Source organism: Sinocyclocheilus anshuiensis, unplaced genomic scaffold (assembly GCF_001515605.1).
Source record: "Sinocyclocheilus anshuiensis isolate Anshui unplaced genomic scaffold, SAMN03320099.WGS_v1.1 scaffold1002, whole genome shotgun sequence".
NCBI lineage: Eukaryota > Metazoa > Chordata > Actinopteri > Cypriniformes > Cyprinidae > Sinocyclocheilus > Sinocyclocheilus anshuiensis.
Window position 1 is genome coordinate 1,367 of NW_015536514.1, and position 26,952 is coordinate 28,318.

The 26,952-nt window shown below is 36.8% G+C and overlaps 1 protein-coding gene across 1 annotated transcript in view; it reads left to right on the forward strand.

Annotated features, from left to right (window-relative positions):
* The first annotated feature begins 4,974 nt into the window (after nucleotides 1-4,974).
* Nucleotides 4,975-26,952, forward strand: part of hdac4 (histone deacetylase 4) — a 260,575-nt gene continuing 238,597 nt past the window's right edge. Inside the window, exons 1-2 of the mRNA XM_016491248.1 lie at nucleotides 4,975-5,152; nucleotides 22,946-23,223. Coding sequence (XP_016346734.1) covers nucleotides 23,202-23,223 — 22 coding nt within the window. The 5' untranslated portion in view covers nucleotides 4,975-5,152; nucleotides 22,946-23,201. The remainder of the gene's footprint in view (nucleotides 5,153-22,945; nucleotides 23,224-26,952) is intronic.

The window sequence follows — 26,952 nt, forward strand, 5'->3', positions numbered from 1 at the left end:
GTGATTACTGATAAACTGTCTGAAAAAAAGAAAGTCATGTTTTAGAGAAGAAAAAAATCACCCACTGACTTTCAAAGCTGCTACATAGTAACGACTTTCTACTTCGAGGACCTTGATAGAAATGTAGTGGAGTGAAAAGTACAATATTTGTCTTTCAAATGTAGTGAAGTTAAAGTCATAAGTTCCCAGAAAAAATAATACTCAAGTAAAGTACCAATACTCAAAAAGTGTACTTAAGTACAATACTCAAGTAAATGTACTTAGTTACTGTCCGCCTCTGGCTTTAACCCTCTGATCTCTACAACTTACAAATAGTCTGATCAATGAGCAATTCTTCAATGAAAGCTTACAGTCTGTCAGCTGAAACTATATGAATTCTTCCACAATTACCACAATATAATGGGGTTTGTATACGGCCCCTGCAAAGCAGAGATGAATAGTGTGGCACAGACAGCGGTTTATCAGCTCGTTCCACCCAATGCATGCGTTTCCCCTGCAAACCCCCGCCCGCCATCTCCGGTGACCTATATGGTCAGACGCTAAAAGCCGTTGTTGTCTGTGATGTGGCTGCTCTGCATAACACTGACATTTACTGGATCAGAGATTCATCGGTCTGAAGCTCCCACATCCGGTGTTATTAATCGAGAGAACGTTTGAGCTTCTCCTCCGCTCTCAGGCGCGAGGTACATAATCATGTGCTGTACGTGCTCGGAGTTCAGTCTCTCTGGTTAATTACAGTGACAAATGGCAGATGGGCCCCAAAAGTGCAGCGTGCAGTTAAAAAAGTGACAGGCTCATTTCTGAATGTAAACAAATTCCTGGATTCACTGTAATCTAATTACTACCTGGAGAGCTCGAGCACAAAGTGCAGAAAAGCAGAAACACTTTGGGTGAGATCATTTTGTTTTCTGAATGAACTGACATTGCCGCAAGTTGGGGGAAAAATACAGCGTCAGGATTTGTAATGTGTTTTGTAATGTGGTTTATTCTTAAAGTTAACACTGATAATAATACGAATGGTTCTTGAGCAGACAATCAGCATATTAGTATAATTTCCGAAGGATCATGTGAAGCTGAAGACTGGAGTAATGATACTGAAAATTCTGCTTTGCATCATAGGAATAAATTACATTTTAAAATATATACAAATAGAAAATAGTTATTTTCAATTCTAATAATATTTCAGAATATTGCTTGTTATTATATTGTTACTATATTTTTGATCAAATAAATGCAGCCTTGGTGAGCAGTGTTGCCAAGTCTGCAGTTTTCCCATGGAATTGGGCTACTTTAACGCTGTTGCCGCAGGTTATTTTTCATGTCCGCAGGTTAAAGCGACCCCAATAACGTGATATTTAGCCCCTGGAATGCAAATTTTACCAGTGGAATGTGTATTTTACCCCTCAAAATGCGATTGGGCTAGTTTTGGGCTAGTTTTGAGTAGCAATTGGGCAGGTTTTGTTGTCAAAACCTGGCAACCCTGATAGGAGACATTTCAAAACAACATTCCCCATTGTAAATGTAAATTTGCTAGACGGATGTGTTTGACAATTGCGCTCATGTCTTTTGTCTTTTACAGCGTCTTGCACATTATGGCATTCTAAAAACATGGCGTAAATTAAAAGAAGTTCAACTTTTCATGGCCTTGTGCTTTTTCTCCATTCCACTGCCCGTGTCTCTGTGTGAACGACCCTTTAAATTAAAAAAATATATATTTCAAATATCTTTTTTTTTTTTTTTTTTTTGAACTGAACACAAGGAAGATTATCAATGAATGACAGCTTTAATTTTTGGTAGTTGTTGCATGGTTGCAAAAGACTTGGAATATAGTACACAAGTTGTACTGAATATTTTCAGAATACTGTGGTGGTTGCGTTTTGTCATTTTTGGAGCTTGAAAGTCGCAGTCACAATGATTTGTTGTTGTGTGGAAAATAACCGTTCGGACTGCTGTAGCATTTAATGGAAGAAATTATGGGGACAGAACAACATGGCGAGTAAATGATGACAACGTTCATTTTTGGTTGAACTATTCCTTTAAACGGCACAAGAAAAGCTTTGTTCTCACAATGGCCTTTGTAATGTTTTCTTTTGCACTAATACCACAGAAACGAAGCTCTATTCCCATGGCACCGCTAGACACTGGAGTGACCACAGTAAGTGTTTCCAAACCTCAGTTATGCTGCTCAACATTAGCTACCTCAAAGCATCTTGAACAGTTAAAAGTGCCGTTGATGGAGAGACGCAGATCCAGCAGATGACTTTAGTGGATCAAAAACCTCCATAAGACTTGGTGTGTGTTTTGCCTCCATCAACAGAAAAGTGCACAGCTGATTGTCATCACAGAAGCATCTGGCTGGCTTTATCAGTAGAAGGATTCTGTTTCTATCAGTTTGCTGCAGAATGTTTTCTTCTGTGGTCGAGTGTGATTGCAGTTCTTCTGATGAAGAACAGAGAAAAGATGAAAGGAGGAAAGTCATAAAGAAGTGAAAAATAACTCGTATCATAACAACAGCACAGTGCTTTTTCCTCTTGGCATCTAACTGAGCTAATTTGCCCTCTTGTTTTTGTTTTCATGTTCAGCTTTTGAAGCTTGACAACTCTGTAGACAGTAATTAGGTTAGTTACATTTGCTTGGAAGTGATAATTATTGTCACCAAGCCAGGTGTAATGGCTTGAAATTCTGTTGCTAAACACAGGACACTCATGCGCAAACTGCAGCAGATCATTCTGCCAAACAGCTCGCTCTGAGCAAGCGTTACAGCCACAGGAATAACACAATCTGCATGTTTTATTAAGGCTCATCTAGTACTAGTACTAGAATCTAGTACTATTTATAGTAATAGGCATTTTACATGAACAGGGTGCAAAATAGGGCCTGAAATTAATAACAAAAAATATGAAATATATATATGGTTTTAAGTACACGGAAATAAAAAAAGAGTGCAAAATATTGTGTGTATTTGTGCTTTATATAGGGTCTGAAAACAATCATATTTTATTATATTATTATTTATTAAAAGGTGTTCATAAACATTAAGTAGACGAAATATAAAAAAGTGTCAATAAACAGTATGTATTCAAGAGGTGAGGGAAATCTGTGATTTAAATACTAAGGTAAAAGCCTTTAGTGTTGTTTAGTGGTGCATGTGCCTACTTAGAGCTTGGCAGATGTGGTCACTATAAATCGTCTTTGAATATAAAAGAGCTGTGTAAAAATGTGTCCTATTGTGTTCCATAGGGGAAAAAAGCGTGTATACAGCGGCCCGGTGCGAGGTAGGGAGCGGGGCCCCCCTCGGTCCGTTCGCCGCGGGACCCCCTCAAGCGTGGGGCCCGGTGCGACCGCACCAGTTGCACCCCGCTAAGGACGGCCCTGCGTGTATATGTGAGGATTAGGACACAAAAAGGCCCATTTGCTTGGCATCATACAAGACAATCTAAATGATCAGTGGATCTCTGTACTCAATGAAACTCTATAGTCCTCTGAGTATTAGACGGGGCAACCTGAGAAACAGCGGCCACCACAACATTATTTTACATTCACATGACGGTCAAGCACTATCAGGCACATTCAGCTGAGAACAGATGTGTGTGTGTGTGTGTGTAAGAGAGAAAGAAAGAGAGATTTACATTTACATTTAGTCATTTAGCAGATGCTTTTATCCAAAGTGACTTACAAATGAGGACAATGGAAGCAATCCAAAATTGTAAAATAGGGACAAACCCAGCAATTGGGCTGTTTTGACCCAGCGGTTGGGTTAAATGTTGAACCCAACCTTCTGGGTAGTAACCCAACCGCTGGGTCAAAACAACCCAATTGCTGGGTTTGTCCATATTTTACCCAGCAGTGGGTTGTATTTAACCCAGCATTTTTTAGAGTGTAGGCACAAAGTACAATTCAAAGAACAAATCTTTGTTTTTATATTTATGTTTGTGTAGCTATCAACAATAAAGTTTATTTCATGTTTATTTTTATGTTTTTTTTTATACGCTAACATGCAGTGAATTTATTGAATCTACAGGTTGGGACATAGCCTACAGCGACAAGTGAAGTTGGATTCCCGAATCAATGACTCTTAAGAATCAGTTCTTTTTAGTGAATCAGAAACATACAGCATCAACAGTTTGGTTCGATTCTTGAATAAATGACTCTTATGAGTCGACGCCACCGACTGCCGAACGAACCTGTTCTTTTTAGTGAATGAAAACACCTAAACACATAAATCGCCTTGCTGTTGCTGAATGAATTTAATAAATTTATCGAGTATTATTTTCGTCATGTCGGATTCTAAAGAACAGTTGATATAGCCTATTCTTGAAACTTAATTCAGATGATTGGTTGTTGATATGTGTAGTTAAAGATATACAACATGAGTTTTGTTGTAGTCAGTGGTACGTTATAAAAGTGAATGAAAAAAGTAAATATTATAGGTTTGTTTTTTAACATTATAGTTAGGACCAATTATTGTATTTATAGCGCCTTTAGAAAGTCACGACAGCCATTTTGAAAGAATTAGATTAAATTTATTTCCTATTAGTTATATCCAGTGTTGGGGAAAGTTACTTTTAAAAGTAATGCATTACAATATTTCGTTACTCCATAAAAAAGTAACTAATTACATTACTTAGTTACTTTTTATGGAAAGTAATGCATTACGTTACTTTTGCATTACTTTTAAAATCTGGACAGGGCTTGCTTGTTTGATTTAAAAAAATTTTTTTAATATTTTTGGCAAATATAAAAGCCTTTTCACACCAAAAGTGAAATGAATAAGCCTCAGGCTGAAGGCTGATATATGTTGAAATCTGTAATGATCTATAGGCTAATACGAATGCAAAGGGATGCAATAGGCCTATACAAGAACTCCATTTCCTATTTCAAATAGTTGTTCCTCAAAAGAATCGTTAGTGGCACTGTTAAGGAATCGGAATCGTTCAGGTCTTCCCATCCCATGTGAGAACATGAAGACGGCGGGCTCGACTGACTGTGAGCGCCCGCCTCTGGAGGACATGCGCCGGGGACTCGACACGTGATCCGCTCGCCACAATCCAGTATGGCGGAATCCGTCGGCGAGTGGATTCGTCTTTGGCGCGCTCTCCAACGGGAATAAAGTCCGGAGCGGTGCGTCCGATCGCGGTGGAGCTGCGGAGAGGTGAGCGACGATTCGCATGCGTTCTCCAGTGATTTTATCCTTAAATTCACTGATCGCTTCAGTAAGAGAAAGAAACTTGTGCGCGATCAGATGAAACAATCAAAACAGTGTGTGTGTGTGTGTGTGTGTGTGTGTGTGTGTGTTGAATCGCAACTCGTTTCGGAGTAACGTTAGTTGTGTCACGTTTCATTTTATGCGTTTTCTTCATACCTGCAGGTTATGGAGAATCATAAAGATAGATTTTTAATAAGCTAACATATTTTAGGTTATAATTAAGGCATTTTGGGCTGGACTATGTAATGGTAATTCCATAAAATGTGCGCTTTTATCATTTTGAAAATTTGATTTTGAAGTGATATTTAAAAAGTTTTGAGCGTTCTGTCAGTAAAAGAATGTTTTAAATGTTATTAAAATCATAATAAACTACAGCTTGTTATCATAATATATGTATATGTTTGTATATGAGTATGAGAGAGAGTGTGTTGACACTGCAGCAGTTTTTTGGAAACAGAGTTGACACAGTTTGACATGTTGACAGGGTCAACTATGATCAGTATATCAGTTTTCATTACCAACAGTGGTGGACGAAGTACACAAATCAAGTACTTGAGTAAAAGTACAGATACATATAATAAAATATTACTCCAGTAAAAGTAAAAGTACTCCCTTTTTCAATTCTACTCGAGTGAAAGTACAAAAGTACTCGATTTTTTATGTACTTAAGAAAAAAAGTACTGATAGATTGATTTTGCAATTTTATATAGGCTACTTAATTTAATTTTATATGAGCACATATTTTTTTATAATCCTACTGCTCAAAATACCTGGGATTTTCCCAAAATAACCACTATATGGAGTCAATTTAGCAGCATCAGTCGCGCGCGCGGTTCTTACTTGTGAATTCAGTTCACTGGAGACTCACACTAAACGGTTCATTTGAATCAGTGAGTTGTCGACTCGAGAACAGCTGCAATCGGTTCATTCTATTTCGTGAATGAATCGTTTGGTGTGATTTGCGAACCGATTTAAAAGGTTAATTGAAAAGAATCAGTTCGTTCTTGAATCAGACACCGCTTCTGCATGTCAGAGCACGTGATATATTATAAGGAGTAACGATATTTTTGATGAAATGTAGTGAAGTAAAAAGTACGATCTTATGCTTTGGAATGTAGTGAAGTAAAAGTTACTCAAAATAAAACTACTCCAGTAAAGTACAGATACTTGAAAAATGTACTTAAGTACAGTAACGAATTAAAACTACTCCGTTTCTGTCCACTACTGATTACCAGTGTAATTTTTTACACATTTTCATGAGATGTTTTGGGATTTGGTAGTTTTTTGCACCTTAAATGATTCAAACAGCTGTTTAATTTGTACAGTATTAGATAAAAAGATGATTGTTGCAACTCCTGGTTGAACATTATAGATATGTGTTACCTGTGACGTTTCAACCAATAAATAGTGTGTGTTGTGTTCTGTTCTCTGAGTGGAAGTTATGATCCCACATACATGATGACTGGTGATACTCATTTAAAGGGACAGTTCACCCCAAAAATGAAAATTTGCTGAGAATTGACTCACCCTCAGGCTATCCAACATGTAGATGAGTTGGTTTTCTCATGCAAATTTTGAGAAATTTTGCATCACTTGCTCAACAATGGATCCTCTGCAGTGAATGGGTGCCATCAGAATGAGAGTCCAAACAGCTGATAAAAACATCACAATAATCCACACCACTCTAGTACATCAGTAAACATCTTGTAAAGCACAAAGCTGCATGTTTGTAATAAACAAATTCAACATTAAGGTAGGAACCATGGAAGTTGTTCTGGTTAAAATACAAATCCATAATCCACAATATTGCTTTCTCCGGTGAAAAAGTCTAGTCTGAAACGGGAGAAATATGCAGAGATCAAGCACCATTTACAAGTGAAAACAGTCCAAACCAGTTCTAAACAAACTTGTCTGAGGTTTTTTTAATGTGAGAGGAAAACAGGACTGGAGGAAGTGTTATTATGGATTATGGACTTGTATTTTGGCCAGAAGTAATGGTTTAAAATGCCTTTATGATGGATTTGTTTAATACAAACATGCAGCTTTTCACTTCACAAGATTTTAATTGATGGACTGAATGCACGTCATAGATTATTGTGTCATTTTTATCAGTAGTTTTGACTCTCATTCTGATGGCACCCATTCACTCCATTGGCGAGCATTTGATTTAATGCTAAATTTCTCCAAACCTGTTCTGATTTAGAAACAAACTCATCTACATCTTGGATGGCCTGAGGGTGAGTATTTTCAGCCAATTTTCATTTTTGGGTGAACTTTTCCTTTAAGAGTTGTTCTATGATGTATTTATGTATTTATTTATTTCAGTAATCATAGATTTCCTTTTGTAGGATTTTGTTGCTTTTTCCAAGTAGTGCTTCTTTTCTAGTTCATATAGACCTTATTTTTTGAGATTGGCTGTAGTTTCTTTACGTTTGGGGGTCCCCTCAATCAAAATGCTTTATATGTTAAAATAATAATATCAATTTAGAAATTAACCTTTCCTTTCATGAAAATTCTTTAAAAATGGTCAACTAACTTAATCAAAACGGATAATATTGATTCTGTAACTTTTGGTTGTAGCACAAAGTAGGCATTCTATTATCAGAAATGAGGATGAGATTATAGTAATGTTGTTTTCATGTTCTGAGCTGAGTAATGATGACCGTGTTGTCCGCTGGTGGTTATATCATGCTGTCGGTCTGGGCAGCTATCACACATAGCTGGTGGTTGAAGCTTTAACATGTGGCATCATGCACAGGCATATAAATCCAGGCTTTAATTACAGTCTGTAGGAAGCTCGCTCGTCTTTCCACATTCCGGCTCTCAAGGACCAGTGCTCAGACCTTGTAAATTCCAGGCCCCACAGGAAGAAGGTCAAAGCAGCTTTCTGAGAACTTGGCAGCCGATAGTTAATCCAGTCTTGCACGACCCCTGTTGTGCACTTTTTGACTTCTGCGAACAAACAAAAAAATAATGTGCGCACCATGTTTGGGGTTTTGTGTTGTTTTATATAGCACTTTTGAACATTTTTGCTTTCCTTGATTTTTTTTCTTCAAGTCAAGGGTCTCATTTCATCAATGAAAGAAATGATAAATATACTGTTTAAAGGGGTCATATGATGCGATTTCAAGTTTTCCTTTCTCTTTGGAGTGTTGCAAGCTGATTGTGCATAGATAAGATCCCTGAAGTTGCAAAGACTAAAGTCTCAAAACCAAAGAGATATTCTTTATCAAAGTTAAGACTCTGCAACGCCCCCCTAAAACGGCTCATTCTAACACGCCCCCACATATCTACCTCACTATGTGGAAATATTTGCATAATGCGGCCCAAATGTGCACTCAAAGAAAGAAGGCGTGGTTTCAGTAACAGCAGTTAGTGTTGAAGCAGCATGTCAGGGAGACGCTGTGTGTTTCTAGGCGAAAGCAAAAGCACTTTATTTGGCCTTCCGGAAGTAGATGCATTTAGGAATCTTTAAGATTACTTACAACAGAACAGCATGATCTTTAAAAAAGCATCATATGACCCCTTTAAAGAAAATGAAGCTTTTTAAAAGTCTGTTAAGATTTTCTGCTTTGTGACTTAAGTTTGATGCAAATGTTACATTTACATTACATTTACATTTAGTCATTTAGCAGACGCTTTTATCCAAAGCGACTTACAAATGAGGACAATAGAAGCAATCAAAATCAACAAAAGAGCAATAATATACAAGTGCTGTAACAAGTCTCAGTTAGCTTAACACAGCACACGTAGCAAGGTTTTTTTTTTATTATTATATAATAAATAAAAAGAAAACCGATAGAATAGAAAAAGAATAGAACAAGCTAGTGTTAGAGGCCTTTTTTGCTTTTTGTTAATGTATAATAAATAAAAAGAAAACTGATAGAATACAAAAAGAATAGAGAAGCTAGTGTTAGTTTTTTTTTAAAGAAAACAAGCAGTTAGTAAATGAATAGAGTGAAAGTTTAAAAAGGGGCAAGTTTTTTTGGGAAATAGAATTAGAAATAGAATATTATTGAAATAGAAATAGAATAGAATTAGAATAGAGAGTGCTAGAGTTAGAGGGTCAAATAAAGATGGAAGAGATGTGTTTTTAGCCGATTCTTGAAGATGGCTAAGGACTCAGCTGCTCGGATTGAATGTAATGTAATGTAATGCCATTTTCCACTCAGCTCTCATGGTTTTCATACATTCTCATTACTGTAATGCAAAATAAAAAAAAAATGTGATGGCTTTATATTTGCTGATTCAAATCAAATAATTCTATTACAGTGATGATAATCTGATGAAAATCATTATTGAGAATTAGGTCTACAAAAAATGTCCAAATGCATGATGATAATTAGATTTTATGGTTGGATTAAAAAAAACTTATAGTAAAAAGCAAAAGCAAAAGCAAAAACATATAGAAATGCAAAAAAGTGATGGTCCTAAAAATGATAGATAAAAAATTTTTTTTGTATTACCAAATATAAGTTCTTACTTTCTTTTTGGATTTTGGGGTGAAGTGTGAATGTTCAAACGTTTGGAGCTTTTTTTTTTTTTTTTTTAAAGGGGTCATATGATACGATTTAAATTTTTCCTTTCTTTTTGGAGTGTTACAAGCTCTTGGTGCATAAAGAAGATCTGTAAAGTTGCAAAGACTAAAGTCTCAAATTCAAAGAGATATTCTTTATAAAAGTTGAGAGTCAACCACGCCTACCTAAAACGGCTCGTTCTAACACGCCCCCACATATCTACGTCACGATGTGGGAAGATTTGCATAACGCCGCCCAAATGTTCATGCAAAGAAAGAAGCCGTAACTTTTATTCTCGCTGTAGTATTGTTGTTGCCGCCGCTGCCATGTCGTGAAGGCACTGTGTGATTCATTGTGAAAGCGAAACTACTTTGTTTGACCTTCCAAAAGAGGACGATAACCGCTTCATCATGCTTGGAGCTGATCCGTGCTGGTCGCTAATGAAATACATCAACTTCGCGCTGGTGATCACCGGATCGGCTTTCACCGTGGACGAAGCAGAGTCCAGCCCGGGTCGTCACATGTGGTTGCCGCAGGCATCACAATATGGTAAGGGACATAACATTTTATGGCAAGGGGCGTAACATTTCCGTCACACGCTTGAGGTATTCGCCCAATCACAACGCACTGGATAGCTGACCAATCAGAGCACACCTCGCTTTTCAGACCGATGAGCTTTGTAAAAATCGACGTGTTTCAGAAAGGCGGGGCATAGAGGAGAAACAATAATGTACAGTATGTGGAAAATAATGTGTCTTTTTAGCAACATCATATGCCCCCTTTAAGAAATTAATACTTTTATCCAGCAAGGATGTTTTAAAATACAATACAACACAATACATACATGCATACATACATACATAAATGCTGTTCTTTTGAACTTTCTGTTCATATAAGAATTCTATATCATGGTATCCCCAAACATATTAAGCAGCATAATTGTTTTCAACATTGATAATAACAAGAAATGTTTCTTGGGCAGCAAATCGGCCTATTATAATAATTTCTGAAGGATCATTTGACACTAATAATGCTGAAAATTCAGCTTTTCTGTCACAGGAATAAATTACGTTATACGATATATTCAAATAAAAAACATTTATTTTAAACTGTAATAATATTTTACAGTATTACTGTTTTTACTGTATTTTTAATAAAATAAATGCAGTCTTGGTGAGCAAAATTTTTGAACGGTACTGTGTGTTTTATCTATGCTTCCATTAATGGCTTGACGTTTAATTTGCACCTCTGTTCTTGTGCTAACAGTTTATTTGTAGGCTTGCCATACTGATTGACATTCTAGTCAACCCATGGGGACTCGTCTATGATTGAGTAATTAATTATACAACACCTCTTCCCCTTGAAACGCATGCAGCATCATTTATCCTATCTGTGTTTCTCTGTCCACAGATCCAGTCTGTGTGACTTGGCAAAGTAGTATTCTGAGTAACGACAGTGCTTAGTGAAAGCGACTAAATGGCAATGTTTAGGCCCACGCTTTATATAGTCTCAAATAACAAGTTAAATCAGTTTGAGACCCTCGCTAATCAATTCTACTCCTTAGGGTACATAATTAACAGTGCTGGATGACTCATGGAGATTGGCAGATTGCACCGTTTGCCGCATCTGTGGCTGAAGAGGAAAGAGAGGGCTCCAGAATTTGGCTCTAGCCGCTCTTACATGATACTTAGCAAGGAAAAGCTCTAACAGGAGACGGGGCGTTACTGTAGGAGGTAAATGCGGCTGGACAGATGACAAGTATGACTGGCGATCCGTAGAAAGGTTGTCCCCTAACTGGAAAATTGAATGTTTTTCACAAGCAGTGTTATTTAGAGGATTGTCTTAATGTCCCTGAGGCCTTGTGTTGTCTGCTGTGTTACTGGATACTTAACTCCTTAAAGGATTAGTTCACACAAAAATGAATATTTTGTCATTATGTATTCACCCTTGTGTTTTTCCAAACCTCTGTGATTTTGTTTTTCTGTGGAGTGCTAAAGGAGATATTTATAACAATGTGCAACTCCTCTTTTCCATACTGTGAATGGTGACCATGACTGACAAGCAACAATTTAGTGAATAACGACTTAAATTCAGTCTATTCCTCACGTAATGTGTTCATGTGCCTTCAGAAGGCTGGTAAAAAGTGTAAGATTGATTTGGACTGCTTTTGTGGTGCTTTTTTGTCCTTTTTGGAGCTTGACAGCCTCTTGTCCCCATTCACTTTTATTATATGGAAGAAACATCCTGCTTATTTTTTTCCCCCCAGAAAAGTCAGTCATATATAAGGGCTACACAGTTAATCAAAATAAAACTGAAATCGCGATTATGGCTTGATTTAATTGAATATAAGGCTAAGTAAATGATGACAAAATAATTTTTTGGTGAACTATCCCTTTAAATACTCTTTCTTTTTAAAAACAATTCTTATTTTAATATTTTATTTAGTAACAAAAACAACAACAATAATAATAATTTATCATTATTATTATTATTATTATTATTGCAAAAGTTTTGGCCAAATTTTATTTTATAATTAAAAAAAAATAATAATGTTATCAGTAAAATCACAATTTGTTTTTTTGTCCCCAAATCATGCAGCCATATAAGATACTTTTTTTGTGGTGTTGTTTTGTCTTTTTGGAGAATTACAGCAACCATCACTTGTTATATGGAAAAGTGCAGACTGCAGAGCATTTTTAAGAATATGCTTGAAATCTTAAGTTTTAATGCTTAACAGAAAAATTAAATTCGTATGGGTTTGGAATAGGGCTGCACGATAAATCGCATGCGATATTTAACGCGCATCTTATCAGTAAAGCCGGTTCTGTAATCATTGAGCAGCATTAACTACACAGAGCCGTTGTTCACTGACGAGTTGCGCAAAACCACGTTCATATTCGCGCGATTTTTTGCGCAACTCTTCAGTGAACAACGGCTCTGTGTAGTTAATGCTGCTCAATGTGAAAGCCCGCAGGTGATGGAGATTTACCGCTGATTACAGAACCGACTTTCTGACAAGATGTGCGTTAAATATCGCATGCGATTTATCGTGCAGCCCTAGTTTGGAACGACTTAAGGATGAGTAAATAATTACAGACTTTTGATTTTTGGATATTAGAATGAGTGGTTTGAATGCTGTCCCCTCAGTGTGGAATCATTTAGTGTCTGTGTCACTTTTGGTTTGCTGAAGTGCCTGTTTGGTTTTCCGTTGTGCTCTGGCAGAACTTGGCGATGCTTGGGTTCATTTGGCAATCTGTGTTTGTCCGAAACCCAAGATTGCAATAATGAAAAGCTTGTCTGTTTATATGATGAGTTTAATGAAAACTGAGTGTTTGTGGGCAGTGCATCAGTCAAGGTGATATAAACCTCATTGTCACCTAACTGTGACCCTTCTGGCCTAGCTCATGAAACTGTTATAACGCTCCGCCGGGCTGGCAGACTGAGCGGAGGACGCAGAAGGCAGACAACAGCCGAGGGAAAGTGAATGACCGCGGTGAGAGAGTGAGTGATGATTGTTTTGCCCCTCATAAAGTCCAGACAGGCACACAGTCGCAAGGCTCATTTCCTGCTCTCTGTTTATCTGAAAACACACAGGCCTGTATGGAAATGGAGATGTTGAATTCTTGCTGCTCAACTGATGCTCATCGGACTGTTTAAAGGCATAGTTCACCTTAAAATAAAAACTCTGTCATCATTTATTCACTCTCAAGTTGTCCCAAACCTGTATGAGTTCCTACATTGTTATTTTTTTGCAAAAGGTGAATTTCTTCTAACAATTCATTGTGACCATCACTGTCAAGCTCCAAGATAGAATATAGCTAAAAAACTGTTGGAGGGGTATTTCACCCAAAAAATTACAAATTATGTCATCATTTACTTGCTGTCATTCCAAATCCAAAACTGTATACTTTTATTTCTTTTGTGAAACATGACAGAAGATATGCAGTTTAAGTCATGCAGTTGGAACTGATACCCAACATTCTTCAAAATGTCTTTTTCTTTTGTGTTCTGCAGAAGAAAGAAATGCATATGGTTTTAGAACAACGAGTAAATGATCCACAAATTCTCATTTATGGCAGCATAACGTAGTAGTGCATAAAACTCATATGCCATATCTCTTAAAAATCTCATTCGTAGTTGCGTTACAATTTAAAAAATGGTCTCAATTTTGATTTATTCCTACATGAAGCTATCATATATTTCATAAGACTTGGAATATAGCACACAAAATCTTTTGAACTACTTCCATGTGCTTTTATGATGTTTTATTTTTCATTTTTGAGCTGATGACAGCTAGTTATTTTAGTATTTTTGGATTATTTTTACCGTTTTTATAAATATTTTGAATAGAGATTTTATATTTTCATTTTATTTTTGGTTTTAATTTGTAATATTAATTTTTGATATTGTTAAATACACTTTTTCTTATTTTTTTTTAATCGTTTGTTTATTGTTTTTAATGTTTACTGTTTAGGTGTATTTTATGAGTTTTAGTTTTAGTTCAGTTTAAATTTATTAATTTCCAGTTAGTAATCAACCTAAACTCATTTAATTTCATTTTTTTTTCTACATTTCATTTAGTAGTTTAAGTTTTGCATCTAATACTTGTGTTTTATCTTGTTGCAGCCTAATTTCAGTGAACAAAAATGAGTTTTAATAGTTTTAGTATAATTCAATACTAATAACCCTAATGACAGCTGTAGTTGCTGGTAAAGCTGCGCAAAGTTTCTTCAAAAAGTTCTCCTCTTGTGTTCCACACAAAAAATAGATTATGGATTTGGAGCGACATGAGGGTGAGTAAATAATGACAGAATTTTCATTTTCGGCTGATCTAATTCCTTTAATGAACACCTACTGCACCAAATCACTGGTTTAAACATACGCAATCTGTTGCTCACCAACCCATTTTTTTAACACATCTTGCACTAGTTTACACTGCCAAACCAAGACGTCAGCGATTGAGTGAATTCCTTAATGAACATTTGGGCATAGTGGCATAAGAGTAAATTTAATGGCACACAACACCATTTACCACGTCAGCCCTGGCGAGAAACCCAACTAAAAATCACTGCCTGTCTGCGAGTAGACATGGAGTTCCTTTCCAACACGGTTCTCTCAAAAGTTGCGCAACATTGTCGTTTTTAATGGAATGTGACACAAAGAGCTTTAGCTGGGGTTTAGCCGAGGCAAAGACATTGGGAACAAGAGATTTTTATGGTCAGGCGTGGAACCACCTTCTCAAAGGCTTTGCTTTCTATGTTGGTTCTCAGCTTTGACTCATTCAGACTTGCCAAACAATAAATGGTCACTCTGATCAAAAGCACAGTAGCTTTTAAACAATTATTAGCTCCGTCAGTGCTGCGTAATGGCTAACTGCTATTATATTTGGCCTGCTTGTGTAGCATACATGAGCGAGCAGCGGCGACTATTGTACAAACACAGGCGGCGTTCTGTCATATTGGATTGGGTGTCATTTTCCTGCTGATGTCTTGTAGCGTGGCTTTTCTCTTCGGGCCTGTCGGCTTGTATCAGATCTGCTCCTCTATGATGGTGACCCTAGACGGCTGGTCGGCCATGTCTCACTTTTTTTGTCCCAGACAGGATGATGTAAGAGCGAAATGTCGCTGAGGGTATGTACGTGTCTTCTCTTTCCCTCAGGTTAAACCCGCACCCCCAGACATGAGCAGTCAGGGTTGGTGGACGCTTGACCGACTTTGGCTGATTTTTGTCCTGAAGCTATCTGTTAGCATTGCGCCCCGCTTTCTTGACACAGTTTTATTTAAAACTAGGCCAGCATTCCAATTCAGATTTCTTTTTAAATATCTTAGTGTAACATGTCTCGTTAAAGTTGTTACGTATTGAATGGTTCCCGTGATCATGGAAAACCTGGAATAAGGGGTTTTAAATGGTCTTGTCTGATGTCTAGAGAGCTGGAGCACCTTAATGGTGATATATAAGTTTATTATTAGTAGATATGAAGTTCATAAAATTGCTTTTAAATAAACATGTCCACTTTGTACTCAAAATCCAAAGAAAAAATGTCGTAATACTTCAATTTATTGTTGAGATATTATTTATATTTATTTACTTGATCTAAAGATTCCTAACCATATCAAAGCCAGCGTTTTAGTATCGACCCAACCAAACTGCACTTTCAGCATACGTCAGAAACCCTTTTCAGATAGATACGTTTCATTTGAATCGTTTGTGTGTGCATTATCTTGTCATTTATCAGACGTTATTTCATCCATGTATGTCTGTGTTAGAAGACGCCTCTTGACACCTGAGAAGTAGGACTCGTGTTGTTTTAGTACGTGAGCAACACGATTGAAATAACTAACAGAGTGTGATGGCCACAGAGCGTAGAAACCAGCCGTTTGGAAAGATGGAGGGTAATCTAAAGCAGTAATCATCTTCAAATCAGCCTACGAGGCATATCATGGATGGCAGTGCCTAAATTTAACGCACAAGTTAATACAGTTTTCCCAGACGATGTTTGACCTCTTGTGATGCAGTGCAGTTAACATGTTTTGACACACTCATACATGGTGATGTAAATTCAAGAGATACCCCTTTACTAAAATAGGTCTGAGCTGAGAATAGCAGTGCTGCTCAGGGTGGAAAACGTCTCTTTCCTTGTGGCTCTTTAAATGCTACTTTGACTTTATATCAGGGTTTGCCCTCAAGTCAACCCTGAGTCACTGCGGTTCACACGGTCGCGCTGGTCTTGCTGCCGGGGCCATTTGTGGTTTGGGACGAATGTGGTCGGTCAGTGATCTCTGAGGCGTGAGGGAGTAAGTGACTGAGCTGTAGTGTTCAGTTCGGGTCAGGGAGGAAGCTCACTCCATTAAACACTCTCAGGAAAACATTACGCCTCATGTAGACGGACACCACTGCAAATGATGTTGGAGAAGTGGCTTTCTTTGGCAGCTTTTAAAGGTGAAGTGTGTAATTTTTGTGTAATTTCTGCTTTGCACTGTTCAAACAAACAGAATGGTTCTATTTATTGAATCGTTCACTGAATTAAATAACTCTCACTGAATCGCGAAAATGTTTCTTGACTATAAATAAAATGTATGTAACTCAATGATACATAAATGTTTTTTCGTTTTTGTTTATAGGAAAAAAGTAGTCTGATTTGTAAACAAATGACTCAATTGAATCAAAAAGAATGAATGAATAATGAATAACAAAGCATTTTGAATCTGTAACTCACTGAATTTTAGTCAAAGTGTTTTTTGATTTTATTCTTTCAGATTCATAGTTATTTACTGTGAATTATGGTTCGATGAATAAGTCAGTACTAAGTCTCTTTGAACAATTCAATTGATTCACTAAAAAGAACCAGTTCAAAAGAGTCACTTGTTCACAAATAGGACCAGAATTTTGTCTTTCAAAATATTAACATTTAACTTTTTTAATATTCAATATCCATTATAATATCAATAGTAATTCTCAGTACATTTTGACATTACTGTTATAAATTACACTTAAATAAAAAAAAAAATATATATATTTTTTCTTTTTTTTCCTCGAATCAATTTGTCTTAAATTGAGTTAAATCAAGTTATTGATTTGAATCATTGATTTGAATCATGAAATGACTTACTGAATTGGTTCAATCGATTCTTCAATTATTTGAAGTCTTAGTAACCGTCACTCTTACAAATGATACTTCATTTAAAAAAAAAAAACAATGATTTGTTTAGTTTTTATCTCCTCTGAAATCTGAGAAACTAAAAAATCATTAGGGAACCTGAATCCGAATCTGAATCGGAACCAGAATCGTTAAATTCTCATTCCTTCTTCAAACATGCATTGATAAAAAATGTTATTCTGTAAATAGCCATTTCTTCAGTTTTGTTGATTTTTTTTTTTAATCTTCTCTGAGAACTGAGGGAAAAAACCCATTAAGGAACCTGAATTTGAATCTGATTCAGAACCAGAATCATTAAAATTACCATTCCTTCAAACATGCACTGATTAAAAAAATATTAGAAATTGTAATTTCTTATGTTTTATTTAGGTTTTATATCTGAGAACTAACCCTAATCTAAAAAATCTTTAAGGAACCTGAATCCGAACCCAAATTGGGACCAGAATCATTAAATTGTCATTCCTTCTTCAAATATGCATTGATAAAATAGGCATTTCTTCAGTTGTACACTTTACCTACAACTTTGTGCACAAATATGTCATTGTGGCCCAAGTCTCCGCCCATGCATTCTCACATTTACTCGAGATCTTTATTCACTGTGTCCGTGCACGTCCACTTTCTCTCTTTGTTTATTACGCTCATGGGGCTGGAACGGCGCCATGTGAGACATGTTATGACAGCAAGTGCAAAAGACTGCCGGAGGAGCTGGAACTAAACTCCCTCCAGTACATGTAATCCATGCCACCTGGCCCCAGTGAGAAGCCATACTTTCTTTGAGAGGAAATCTGGAAAATCAGACGTCCCGTAAAGATTGTGTGGGGTTCTGCAGAGACGTGCTTCTCTGAAACAAACAGATTAAAAGTGAGTATTAAAAATGGGGCAGTCGTGGCCTAATGGATAGAGAGTCGGACTTGTAACCCGAAGGTTGTGGGTTCGAGTCTCAGGTCCAGCAGGGATTGTCGGTGGGGGGAGTGAAAAACCAGTGCTCTCTCCACCTTCAATACCACGACTGAGGTGAGACCCTTGAGCAAGGTACTGAACCCCCAAATGCTCCCCGGGCGCCGCAGCATTGGCTGCCCACTGCTCCGGATGTGTGTTCACAGTGTGTGTGTGTTCACTGCTGTGTGTGTGCACTTGGATGGGTTAAATGCAGAGCACTAATTCCGAGTATGGGTCACCATACTTGGCCACACGTCACTTCACTTTTTCACTTTCACTTATGCTTCGCTTCATTCTAGGGCCTGTGATGCAACACCTTTTCCTGTGAAAAATTCACGTCAGCTTTGGGAGTTGCTAAGATTAAATCACATTTTCTTGGCACGTTTAATTGGGTTCGAGTACTTGCAGTCTCGTTTTTATTTGTGATTTTTGAGGGCATAGATGTGTGGTTTGGAGTCGTCTTGTGTAAATGTAAACCAGGCATGCCCTTGAGTGTTTTGTGTGATGGTTTCCCTCATCGCAGCTGGTGTTTTCAATGGGTTTGACTGAATTTAGAACAGCACTAAAGTATAATATGTGCACTTCCCAATTATTCATATGCTGTATGATACATTTTCAGAATTTATTGTGGTCTGATTTGCTGACATATGAATCTTGTGCATCCACTTATTGATTACTTGTGGCCAGAGGCGGACAAAGTACTCAATTCCATTACTTGAGTGAAAGTACAGATACTGCTGGTCAAATATTACTCCATTACAAGTAAAAGTTGCAATACTCAAGTAAATGTACTTAGTTACTGTCCGCCTCTGCTTGTGGCTAAAGTCAAAATGAAATTAAAATTGACCCTGTTTTTTTTTTTAATGCATGTTCCTGTTCTTACTTTACCAGTGCATGTTTTTCCAGTTGTTTATCTTTATAATCTTTAATAAAAATTTTATTTTGATTTAAACCCTAAACTAACTCTAACTTTCCTTTTTGTCTGACTTTATAATCCAATCCAATCCTTTTCCAAACTCTCATTCAAACCGCCTGACTCCCCATTTAATGACAATTTATAACTAAACCAATCCAGGATTTCTTTTGCATACACTACTGTTTGTTACTGTACTGTTTTTTAAAAATAAATTGATCATTTTAGTTTCAAAAAGTTTGAAATAGACGTTGTTCTTTTGAACTTTCTATTCCTTTTCTCTATTCATCAAACAATCCTAAATTTTTTTTTGCCTTTTCCACAAAAATAATAAGCAGCACCACTGTTTAGCATTGATGAGAAATATTTCTCTTTTTTTTCTCACCAAATTAGCATATCAGAATGATTTCTGAAAGATCACGTGACATTGAAGATTGGAGTAATGAAGCTGAAAATTCAGCTTCACAACACAGGAATAAATTAGCCTACATTGCTGCGTTTATTGTATTTTTGATCAAATAAATGCAGCCCTGGTGAGCTAAAAGACGTCATTCAAAAATATGAAAAATGTTACAATCCCAAAGTTTTGAAGTAAAATGGATTACAAATAATGCTTTACGTTGACTTTAAGATACTTAAATGCTTCCAAACGAACCAAAAACAGGATGTGATGGCAAGATGCGACGGTGTGCGACATGATTTAACGACGCAGACCGAGCTGTGTATCTAAAACAAAATGAGCAGACGGCAACCGTGAAGCAACGAGGAGGTAAAGTGCCTTTTATGAGGTCTTCGTGAGTTTGCAGGTGGTAAAAATAAAATCATGTACACGCAACAATGAGTGTGCTTAGTCCAGCAGATGGCCTTTAGGTTCGCTATCTTTAGGTTCGCTGTCAAAAATGGCAGTGTGAACGCTAAGCGGACCAGGACCAAATTTTCTTTTTTGGTCCGGACCAAACAAACTAAGGGTGTGTTCACACTTGTAGTTCGGTTAGTTTGGTTAATTTGGTCCGGACCAAAAAGGAAAATGATACATTTGGTCCTGGTCCACTTAGTGTTCACATTAGCATTTTTGACAGCGAACCTAAAGGCATAGTGATATGTTCACAGCCTGATTGGTCGGCTTGAATGACGTATATATCATGACAGAACTCACCGAACACCCCAAACAAAAGGTGTGTTAGACTTAAAGTGGTGCCGCGTGTGTATGATATCAAAGCACACATTAACGATCGGTCTGCTCAGTGCCGCTTTAAGTCGAACACACCTAATGCCGTCTGCTGGTCTAAGCGCGCTCATTCTTGCGTGTACATATAATTTTATTTTTACCACCTGCAAACTCACAAGGAGCTTATAAAAGACACTTTATCTAATCGTTGCGCAACATTTTCCCTCTGCTCATTTTGTTTTGGTTACACCGCGTCGTCAAATCATGTCGCATAGCGTCGCATCTTGTCATTACTTCCTGTTTTTGGTTCATTTAGAAGTGTTTGGTCCGCGTTGCGTTCATATATCATTCGAACCGCACCAGAGTTCGTTTGGAAGTGGACCGAGACCCATCTTTTTAGCGGTCTCGGTCCGCTTGTTTGGTGCACACCAGGGTTCGAATGGCAGCGTTCACATATGCTCAAATGAACCGCACTAACAGAGCAATCGCATCAGGGTTCGTTTTAATCGAACCAAACATGACAAGTGTGAACGCACCCTAAGAGAACCGAACTACAAGTGTGAATGCACCCTGAGTGTGGTGAATGTTTTTTTGTCTTTAGTTTTAGGTGTGCATCTTTTTATTATGGGTAAAAAATTATTATTTTTTGATTACACTATTACATTGGCACTGTAGATACTTGCATTCATATTTTTCTATTTGTGTGTGCATCGTTTCCTACACTTCAATTGTAGTCTGATTCACAATGAAAGACTGTTTAATGAATTTGCCAAAAAGACTCATGAATCAGTCTAAAATTCATTCACCCACAGGTTTTGCGGTTCTTTGCTCTTGTTTCATTAAAATAAGTCATTATTTTCATCCCGTGCAACTCAATATGAACCTGAGAACTCTTACTGTTAGCCATGTTTAGTGTATAGTTGGGCCCAGTTATAGTGAGATGGGATTTCTTCGTAAAAATTTCCAAAATAATTGTTATAATGAATTGTTAAGGTCCTGAAATGGGACATTCTCTCAGATTCCCATTCCCATCCCTATTAGTGTTACCCAGCCCTGCTTGTCAGAAGCATGGTGTTGGAGTAAACCCACCCTCATAGACTGAGTGATTTTCCTTTACTCTAGGCCTCATTCCTCTTGGAAAAGCTGATGTTTATGGTTACATAACATGGCTAAGCTGTGATGTCCTGCTGTGTGGTAGACTGCTCCAGATACTGTTGTTATGCTGACAGACAGGTTCCTTTGTTCCAGGTGGACATAAGGAGAAATGTACACACACTTATTGTGGGGCGAGCTGCGTTACGTCTGCTTGACATGTGATGGTTATTGTCAGTTCTGTTGAGCTTTGTGACAGGAAATATGGCAGGCTGGGAGGGAATGTGTCGGCGTGGCAGATTGGTAAAGGGTGGTTTACACCCGCCCCGCCGCGTGTCAAAAATGTGTCATGGCATCCTTCTGCTCTGGCCTTGTATGTATACTAACCAGGAAAAGCCCACTTGAGTGACGTGCACTTCAGATCTGGCTCTGATACAAAACCTAGTGTGCTGCCTACGTAGGGAACATTGTAAGGCATTCCAGTTGACCGAATGCTAAGGCATCGCATGTTTAACACAGAAGCCAATCGAAAAATGCATTGCAACAAAAAAATTAATTCAAGCTGGTAAACATAGAGAGAATGTTGATTTATAAAAACAGTTCATTCAGTACTGAAAATTAACAGCACAGATCAACACTATTGAAATTTATTGCAAGTCAAACCCTGCGAAAGCACTGTTTGGACAGCATACAGAGTGTTTTAAAAGCATTCACTTATGAGATTTTATTCTATTTGTTATAAAAATATTTAAGATGTTGGACGAAGTGAGAGAAGTGTTGAATATAAATATTTAAGTTCAGTCAATATGATACTAATAAAAAAAAAAACTAATTAAAATTGGTAATTTTAATTGTATTTTAGTATTTTCATACTATTATAGTATTTATTAGTACTTTAAATGATCTTATTTATTTATTTTTTAAATTTTGCACTTTAAATTTAGTTTGAAGTTTTAGTAATTTTGTTATAGGCTTTTGGAATATTTTTTTTATTTTATTTTTTTCTAATCTTTATTTTCAATTAGACTAAGTTTTAATAATTTTAGTACTTCAGTGTAAACAATTTTTTTTTTGTTAGTTGTCAAAGAAACATCTAATTTTTGTTTAGGTTTTTATTTGAAGTTTTTATATTTCAATTTTAAATTTTTTCATCTATTCATAATTTATTTCAGCTACAATTTAATTAACAAAAACTATTTTCATTAGTTTTGTTAAGTCCCAATATTTGTGTATGCTATGTATTTTTACACTTAGAGTATTGAGTGAATTGTTTAGCAATATGCTAACGTCAAAGTTTATTGAAATCAAATGCTAGTTGAGTCTTCTAATGTGCTTTTTATATGTAGAGTGCTCCAAATTGCTCACTTGAGAGGCTGTACTTCAGTTCAAGATGCAGACAGCATTAATTATAGCTGTTGTGTAATTTCTGTTTTTTATTTTGCTCTTTTGACAGTTCATTCTTATCGAGCGAAGAGGAACCGACACACAGAGCTGGATTTCGGCCAGAGGGGGCGCTATGAGCCTCTGAGATTGTCCTTTCTTTCCTGTCCCGCGTCTCTTTTGACTCGTCTTCCAATTCAACAGTGGATGGTGACCAGCCAACAAGCCCCAGAGGAGCCGTGAGGTGTTTCTCACATCCTCATCTGCCAGGACACACTCCTCTTATTATCAAGCCAGTCACTTCAGAGAAAGCCGCCACCGTCGCCACAATGAGTTCCCACAGCCGCCCAGGTAAGAGCTCGCCGTGGCCCTTCAGTGCTTTTCGTCTCTGAACAAGATAAACACTGTTGAATCAGCTCCGCTCCGGTTTCAATTACGTCTGTCTGTAAATAAACCTTTTGTGATCCAGATATGTGCCATTACAAACCTGTTTCTCTCGGTAAAGGAGGATAGTGTTTCTCTGCTACAGGAATAGCATGTGATTGGGCTTCGAGGGTTGAGAATCAGCCTTGAGATGCCAGAGAAGGCTTTTGAGCAGCTTTTTGATTCACACTCAAATATCTGTCCCCTCGACTCTGCCAAGGCCGCCTTGTCCAACTGTCAGCTCGAGGAGGAGTTTGATTATTCTTGGAAAAAATCGTAAGCTGTGCTGTTTCTCCCTGCCTCCCTCTCTTCCTTTATATTTCCTCTTCTCTCTTTCTGCTTATATTTTCCCTTTTGTGTTCGCAGAGGAAAAGGTCATAGAGTTTCATATGCTGTCTTTTTTCATCGAATCATCCGCTAGACTGATGAGCACTCAATAGTCGTACGGCTTCATTCTGTGAGTGGCCGTTGGGTTAGTAAAGCAATGAGCCATGAGTGGTCAGTTACAGGGATTTTACCATGAGTAAGTGCTGTTCTTGGCCTAAAACCGCCTTAGCTGTGGTAAAATCACTGTGATGCAACTGGATTATTGCTTTTATAAAATTATGGTGATGGCATTGTGATTAAACCACACTAAAGATTTACATTCATGAATGATAATACACTAAATTATAAATACTAAATTATGGCCATATGATATGAATGGATACCTCCTTTAGTGTAAGTCTATGGGATTTTGCTGTTCATTTTATCATTTAAGTTACCGTGCGGTCTTACTTATGTAAGCATAAAAGTTAATTTAAAGAGAAAATTACGTTTTCATGACCATAATTAAAAACAACATATGTTTTATATATAAAATACACAAAATAATGTTCTTTTTTAGCAACATCATATGACCCCTTTAAAGAAACTAATACTTTTATTCACAATAGATGCATTAAATTGATCAAAGTGACAGTGAAGATATTTGTAATGTTACAAAAGATTAACACATATTAAGTAGGTCAACTGTTTTCAACATCTATACTAATATTAAATGTTTCTTGAGCAGCAAATCAGAATGATATTTGAAGGATCATGTGACACTGAAGACTGGAGTAAGGATGCTGGAAATTTAGTAGGGTATGCATGAGTATATTGAAATATTTACTGGAAATATTGACAGGCTTTCATCTAAATATGAATGTTTTTATGTAATGATGTTGACTGCAGCATTTTGCTCTGCATGAGTAGAACACAGAAACAACACTCTTTAGCCAATCATCTCTCTCCTGATCTTCTCAGAGGGAGCAAGATTTCATCTTTGGTGGTCTGTTTTGCTAATCCAGGCTTGATGTAATGGTTTTGTACTCTCTGAGCTGGATTGGAGATTTGGAGGCCTGATGTCACCTGTCACACATCCTGTCCGTTAATCCGCTTTGGGTCTGAAAGAGCAATTTCAGCCCGGGATCGCCAGCATCAGTCTAATCCGGTGTTTCTCATCAGAAGAGGTCATTCCCTGATCTCTCTCTCACTCTCTGCATTTTCTTCCACATCACATTCTTTCAGCATCTGTTGACATTACCCAGTGTGCCTCAATGTGAACTTTCTTCTCAAGACCCCCCCTTCACATCTGCGAAGAGAAACATTTGGACATTACTTGGTGATATTAAAAGCAAAATGGGTCTGTAAAGCACAGCATTAGTGGCACTGAAATCCATAACATATCTGAAATCATGTGGTTTGTTGATGTGGACAATAAAATGGCGATAAGTTGCCATTTTAATCCAATAAGTTGCGCTAAAAGAGACACCCAAGCCATATCTAGAGACTAGAATATCATAGAGAATTCAAGGAATTGCTCTTTTGGAAAGCAAGAAACTACATAAACCGCACTAGTAATCCACTCACAGCATTTTAGCGACGACATAGCAATGTGCTAGAAACACCTCAGAAAACTTATAGGAACCATATTGCAACGTTATAAAACTCACTCAGCAGAGCTTAGCAGCCGCATAGCAGCGGAATAGAAATGCGGAATTTATTTTGAAATCTTTTTTGACTTGCTTTGTTGGCTTTTGCCTGAAATGCAGTTTGTTTGAAGCTGATTGTAGTCATTTGTTTTTGTGTGTTTGTAAACACAGACTCCAGTTATTTTTCTAATGGGTTGTTTGGGTTTTCAGGCTCTTTGCACCATGCTGGGTGGTGCCGCAGTGCTTTGGCCGGCAGCCATTTTGAGTTTCTGCTTTCATTTTTTCATCATTTTGCCTGTAGGTAAATAAAAAAAATTAAGCTATTTTTAGTCATATGCTTCTATTATGACACTCATCCTTTTGTCAATTGATTAATCTGACAATGTGGTACAACACATTTATATTTTAGCTTTCAAACGTTACCCAAATACTTTCCCAAATTTGAAAACTGTCTAAATGTTTAAATGCTGGAAATACTGGACCCTTTGGATATAAATTTTGCTTGACAGATACAGATACATAATATTTGATTGTTAAAGAATATGTAAAGTGTATGCTTTTAAAATAATTATAACAATATTTTTTTAATAATTTGATATAAAAATTAAATGATTTGAAACACTTATAAAATAATAAAAACAATTCTAAATGTAAATATTAAACTGTATGTTTAAATTAGTTAAAATATTATAAAAATAATATAAATCTATAAATTGTAAATTTAATTTTATAAAACAATTTAAAATTGTATAAAATATTATACAGTATATATGTTTTATAAAATAATTGTATGTGGTGATGAGGCCACTGAAAATGTGTTGAAAAAAATCTGGTCTCACTTTATATTAAGTGGCCCTAATACCTGTGTACTTGCATAGTAACTAGATGTGTACATAGTATGTAACCACAGTGTAAGTACACATTGGTACATTGTATGTACAGCTCTAATATTTGTGTAACTACACATATGTTACAACCCACTGAATGGTAAGTGTAAATACAAATGTGTAACAGGACATTGTTAACAACACTTTTTGGTAATGAAAGTACAAATGTGTAACAGGTCTAACTAACAGCACTTTTTGGTAAAGAAAGTGTTACACTTTATATTAAGTAAACAATTCCTATGGATTTACCATGTAATTAAGTAAGTTAGGCTTTACATTACATTACACATTTGTACTTACACAAACCATTCAGTGGGTTGTTCTATATGTGTAGTTACACAAACATTACAGCTCTAGACACTACGTACCAATGTATACTTACACTGTGGTTACATACTACCTACACATCTAGTTACTATGTAAGTACACAGGTATTAGGGCTACTTAAAGGGTTAGTTCGCCCAAAAATGAAAATTGGCTTGTTTTACTCGCCCTCGAAGCATCCTAGGTGTATATGATTTTCTTCTTTCAGACGAATCCAGTCGGAGTTATATTAAAAATCAGTCCACAAGTCGTCAAATAAAGCACGCGCATTAATAATAAACTTTCTTCACACGGCTCCGGTCGGTGAATAAAGGCCTTCTGTAGTGAATCCATGCGTTTTTGTAAGAAAAATATCCATATTTCAAACGTAATAAACACTTTTATATAACTTCCGCCAACTGTCATAGGCGGAAGCGTGTCAGTGAACTACGGCTCTGTGTAGTAAATGCCGCTCCATCTGAAAGCACGTGCTGGAGATTTACTACTAATCA